The sequence below is a fragment of the Gossypium raimondii genome, chromosome 1, assembly GCF_025698545.1.
Source record: "Gossypium raimondii isolate GPD5lz chromosome 1, ASM2569854v1, whole genome shotgun sequence".
NCBI classification, from domain to species: domain Eukaryota; kingdom Viridiplantae; phylum Streptophyta; class Magnoliopsida; order Malvales; family Malvaceae; genus Gossypium; species Gossypium raimondii.
The window spans coordinates 13,362,695-13,368,787 of NC_068565.1; the positions used below are offsets into that span (position 1 = coordinate 13,362,695).

The window sequence follows — 6,093 nt, forward strand, 5'->3', positions numbered from 1 at the left end:
AGTTCCCTCGCACATGCAGCAACCTGGGGGATTGTACTCAGTGGCCCTGATGGAGGCGGAGCCTGTGCCATATTATGATCCGGAACCAGAGGCCGAGCAGGAGCCCCAGCCAGAGCCACAGCCAGAGCCCCAGCCAGATCCGGAATAATAACCTTCACATGTGGATTCACATAGTTATCATCCGGATTTGGCGGGCACTGACTATTTCCCGAGCTTCTCAGGGGGCGAATACGCATACGACTTTGAACTCATTGGATCCTACCTGCCTGGCCCGTATCCGCAGCATCATGGGACTCCCTCCGCAGCATCAAGTTCGTTGATGCCGAACGAGGGACCTGCTCCAAATGATTTCCTCTCTACATTTACTACACCCCCACCTGCGCCGAATGATAATGTTGGTCGTCGCGAACACCCAGAACGTGACCGTCGACCTCCGAATAGGTATACCCCTAAGACCACACCATCGAATCATCAATTTTAGGGGTTTATTGCATTTTTTGTACATTACAAAGTTTGTACTTTTTGTATAAATTTAATTATTCTAATTTTAGGTATGCTTACTACGGAAATTTTTTGTATAAATTTAATTATTATAATTTTGCATTATATTAAAGCTGAATTTAAGGTTAAATGCCTCCATTTTTGATATAATTTTAATAATTCCAAATGCCGTATACTATTTTATAACTTAATTTGGATACAATTTAAGCATAAGTATAAGCTGAATAATTTTTATTATTTCAAATGAATTATACTTTTTATAACACTACACATAAAAATTTTACATCATTAGATCAATTCCGACCCGATCCAGACGACTGTCCAACATGAAAGTTTCGTCGAGGGCATTTATTCCGACTATGACCACTTAACCTGCATATTCCACAACGCTTACCGTCTGATTTCTCCCTAATGTCCATTTCATTACGGATTCTGCTTGATTGTGGACGACCTCTTGGATTCCTTCGTAGCCCTCTGTCTGGGAGAAGCTCGAAAGTCGTCGGAGGCACCTCCCAGACACGCAATGTGCGCTCGAGCGTGTACACATCATCGACATATTGTTCAACATCAAGGTTGACTTTAGCATACGCTGCCATGACATGCGCACATGGATAATGAAGTGTTTCGAACCTCCTGCACTCGCACTGTCTGTTCCAGAGATCAACTCCATAGGACCTAGTTGGTATATCAGGTCGACGACTGATGGTCTCAGAAACTTGAAACGTTTCCAGTCGTCGTGAATATATTTCTACATTCATTGACCTCTCCATCCGATGGTTTGCAACCATTACATCCCTGACATGTTCAACAAACACGTGTCTCGCCTCCATCTGGTCGACTTGTTGCTAACCCATTCTTGGCATCAAGGTAGCTAGTCTGTAGAATGTAGCAGAAAAGATAGATGCAATAGGAAGATGACGTGTTTTCAACAAGACAGCGTTGATCCCCTCGACTAAGTTTGTGGTCATTTGGCCATAATGAAAGCCCTCGTCAAAACTTTGAGCCCATTGCCACGGCTCCATCGTGCCCAACCATTGTCGGAAAGATGTGTTTGTCTGCCCCTCCATGTCACTCTCAAGTTGGATCATTCTTTGGCGGAGAATATGTGGCTCTAACTCGTACGCTGCATACGTATTGAGAAAAAATAAGTTCTAGTAACTCGATAACATAAAACATTACAACTTATATGAAAATATAAGGTTATCATTTACCCATTGCCACGACTTGTCTCTTGAAGTCTGCATTCTTATAATCTTTGTGGAAGTTAGTCGCAATGTGACGGATGTAGTAAACAGACCTCCATAGCACACCGGAACGCCTAATTGTTGCAATTAAACCTTTCCCCCTATCGAAGATGATGCAAATGTTATCGTTGCTAATAACATACCTCCGCAGGTTAGTGAGGAAGAATTCCCAAGACTCCAAGTTCTCTTTATCTACGATGGAAAATGCTATCGGGAACACGTTTCTATTGCTGTCTTGAGCAACCGCAAGAAGTAGGATCTGTGTATATTTTCCATATAGCCAGGTCCCATCCACCTGCACAAATGGCTTGCAGTAGGGAAATGTCCGCACACATGGATCAAACGTCCAAAAAATCCGATGGAAAATCTTTTTTGCAGACTGTAACTAGTCGTCCGGGCCTTAATAAGGCATTGTCTGCAACTCAATCACAGTCCTCGGTACGTACTCCTACATAGCAACTATCCATCATTGTAGCTCGTTATACGACGAATCGTAATCCCCATATAGTTGCTCTATTTCCATCTGTTTAGCTATCCATGCCTTTCGATATGATACTCGATACTAGAATCGTGCTTGCATCTCGGCAATCAGTACTGAAACTTTAATGGTTGGCATGTCCTTCACCATTGGCATGATACACGTACAGATAATTTTCGAATCAAGTTTTCCATGATCTTCTGTCATACGTGTTGATGTGCATGTATGAGGACCAACAAATTTTCGTATCTCCTACATTTGAGAACTTTTAATGAATGCAGCTCGTACCCGCCAATTGCAGCCTTCCGCTGCCTTCCAACACTCCCCAATATATATTGTCGGAGTAGACACTGCGACTTTATAATCCACTGATATGTTCATCCTGTACCGTTTAATAGCAAATACGCACTTTTCTTTACAGCTGAATCTCTGGACTATGAATAACTCCTCATGATCAGAATTTACAGCCAGCCCATGAGGATGAACTATTTCAGGGTACTCCAGGAACTCAGCTACATACGCTGTGTCGGGGTCTATGAGCGACATGTGTGGCCCAGGATTATTGTGTATCAAAATATGTCGTATCTGGTCCCCGACCGAAGAAGAGTCAATGTTTCCATCGTTGTTGACATCTTCAGCGTCAATATCATCAGGTGCATCGTCCACATCGAGATCATCGTCACTATCGACCTCTTCATCCCAATGATCGCTACCACCTTCTTCTTCACCACCAACCACATCAATATCGAGTGTAATATTTAGATCGATACCGATCCCACCCATAGTCGATTAACTATCAACGTATGATATTGGAGCCACCATCCACGGTTCTTGAGTTCCGTGTTCTTCATCAGATGCATTGACATCTTCATTTTGCTCCATACTGGCTAACTCAGCAAATAAGTGAATCGGTGCATTCTTGTCACTCCCATTCCCACAGTAAAGAGTGACCATTATCTCCACGTCTTCGTCATCTACAAGTTCCATTTCGGTGAATTTGACCGGATTTGTCGAAACTGGAAACTTCTAAAAAAATTTTGATATCCTTCTCCCACAACGTCTAAGAATTTTTTCATTAATCCTTTCCTTCATTTCATCCAACGAGACATTTCTATTAAATCTCATTGCTATTTGTTGCCGACATTCAAATACACATCTAACACTTGTTGTCAAGATGACTCCATCGAAATAAATGCATACAAAAAACTTATCATCCATTTTCAATATTCAATTTGTCAAAAAATAAAAAAAAATCTGAAAAAAATCTCCAACGGTAAATAAATTACTTAAATAAAAAAATTAATGTTTCAATATGCAATTTTTCATCCTTAAGCTCATACTTTTTCAGATATCATTTTGTATATGAACAACGTTTAACCACTAACCCTAATAGCTAACACAATAACAATAATAATAGTTTTATACTCAAAATAATACTAACTAACAATAATAATTAGGGTTTTACTAAAATAATAACTAACCATAATAATAATACTAGTTTTTACTAACAATAATACTAAGTAACATCTAAACCCTAAAACTAATAATAATACTAACTAAAACTATCAATTTAAGTTTTTATTAATCTTAATAACTAAACTAACAAAAAAAATAAAAATTATACAAAAAAACACAACAACAAGATAATTAATTATTTTTTAAAAAATACCTTTTTTTTTCTCTTCTCTTTCTCTCTTTTTCTCTCTTTTTTCGGCACCACCTCATCTTTCTCTTCTTCTTCTTCTTATTTTTCTTTGAAGCAGCTGGACGGATCCCGGGTTTATAAAACAAGTGGTGCCGCCTATGGGAAAGGCACGTTTGGTGCCGCTCATGGGATACCCTTCTCTAGGGTATTGTCACATCGCTGTAGGCTTTTTTTTTTCATTTTTTTGTTTTTTTGTATTATTTTTGTAAATAAAAAAAGTATAATATTTTGGTTATTTTTTATTTTTTTTGTAATATTTTGGTAAAAATCCCCTTTATTAAGGATATGGAAAATATGTGGTCTTAAAACTTTTAAGACGTAACATTGGCTTTTTTGTTCTTCAAAATAAAGTCTACAGTTTATGGAAGTTGTCATGACCATTCCATTTGATGGATATTGAAAATGACTAGAATGACAATTTTTTGGCCAAATTTCAGAACAGACTCGACTGTGAAAATATGATCTTGAAAGGTCCTTGGATTATTTTCGGTCAATATTTGACAGTACAACCATGGTTGATGTCCTTTAATCCAACAAAATTTTTTGAGTATCGTGATGTCATGGACCATATTTATGGGATTGCCAGGATATTTTTACAAGAGGAAAATTCTGGAAGAAATTGGAGGGCTAATTGGCAAGGCCGCAAAGCTGGACATGAACACGGATAACAGAGTCAGAGATCGATTCGCACGTATGGCTGTGTATGTTAATCTGGATAAACCCTTAGTTAATGGGAAAATGCAGAGGGTTGAATACGAATTTCTTCCTACAATCTGTTTTCACTGTGGAAGATATGGTCATGTAAAGTAAGGGTGCCCTAGTAGGAATACTGAACCAATCTTTATCAGAAGTGAACCATCGCCGTTGGAACCTTTGCCGGAGGTTACGAATATGGTCGTTAATGGAACAGGGGAGAAAAGCGAAACTTATAGCCCATAGATGCTCGTGGAGAAGAGAACTCGTCACAAATTAAAGGAATCAACACAACCTGGAACTGGATTTATGGCTAACAAAAAAGAAGGTTCGAGATTTAAGGCTTTTAATTGGTAATGAACAGAATAATAGGTGGAAAAAAGGTAAAGGCATTTTACTTGAGGGCAACCTTGATAGTACAACTGGCCATTTTAGCGCGACCCTTTACTCTATTAGACCTTCAATTAGAGGCCCAGGCAATGCATTGAACAGCATTCCTTTAGCAGACCCCACTATTGTTAGCCACCTTCCTAGTGAACCAGGAGTTGGGCCCGTTGTGCCCAAGAATAAACCTTTCAATATTCCTCAATCTAAAGTGGGAGCTGTCAAGGGCCCAAGGAATGTGGATCAGGTGAAGAAGGCCATAACCGAGTTAGGGCTTATTTCGACTATTGAGTTGGGGGTGAAAAGTGTTCGGGTTTTTCAAGGTCAGATAATGAAAGCTATTGGAAAAACTCTATCAAGCTCTAAAACTTTCGTCAACCAAGGATGGACTGAGGAAGGGTTTTTCTTGGGTTGTCTTCACGTGGCCTTGCATTGCATGATGATAGATAAAATAATTTCTACTCCACAGTCGAAACGTTTGTCGCAGGAACCAGTGGATGTCACAATGTCCAAATCAGGGATGGGTTTTTATCCGAGCAAACACTCGACGATTATTTTTAAAAAAAGCCAAGAACCAACAGTCAACGGTATGTTAGCCGGGGATGCTGAAGCAATTTCAAGGAAAGGGAAGACAAAAACTGTGGATAAAGGCTCGGGGGAGAGATTAATAGGCTCTCAATTTTTTAAAAATATTAATAAGGTTGTTCAAGGGAAGGGGAACAAATTCAAGGCAGCAGGCAACTCTCGAATTCTTTTACGAAAATCAATGACCGAGTTGGTTGAGGCCATTTCATCATAGGCCAATGGAGTTTTGGGCTTAGGTGACCCAATCCAGAGGAAGGAGAATCATGATAATCGGGACCCTTCCAAACAGTAAACCTTTAATTTTTACTTTACTTAATTTTTATTTTATTATTTTTATATGTTTTTAAATCTAACAATTTTCTCGTGGAATTATCAAGGTTGTACAAGTAGTAAATTTATTCAGGTTTTTCAGGAATATAATTTAGAATTTGGACTGGACATAGTGTGCTTGTTGGAACTGAGAGTTAGTAGGCAAAATGTAAATTTTATCATTGACAAATTGA

General features: G+C 39.0%; 1 protein-coding gene across 1 annotated transcript; it reads right to left on the reverse strand.

Moving 5' to 3' along the window:
- Nucleotides 1–794: 794 nt before the first annotated feature.
- LOC105786795 (uncharacterized) lies at nucleotides 795–1,331 on the reverse strand. Its single transcript, XM_012613273.1, has one exon. The coding sequence runs from the start codon at nucleotides 1,329–1,331 to the stop codon at nucleotides 795–797; it is 537 nt and encodes a 178-aa protein (XP_012468727.1).
- Between the last annotated feature and the right edge of the window lie 4,762 nt (nucleotides 1,332–6,093).

Excerpts from the sequence above, each read along its gene's own strand:
- LOC105786795 (XM_012613273.1), bottom strand. The coding sequence starts at position 1,331 with ATGGAGGCGAGACACGTGTTTGTTGAACATGTCAGGGATGTAATGGTT.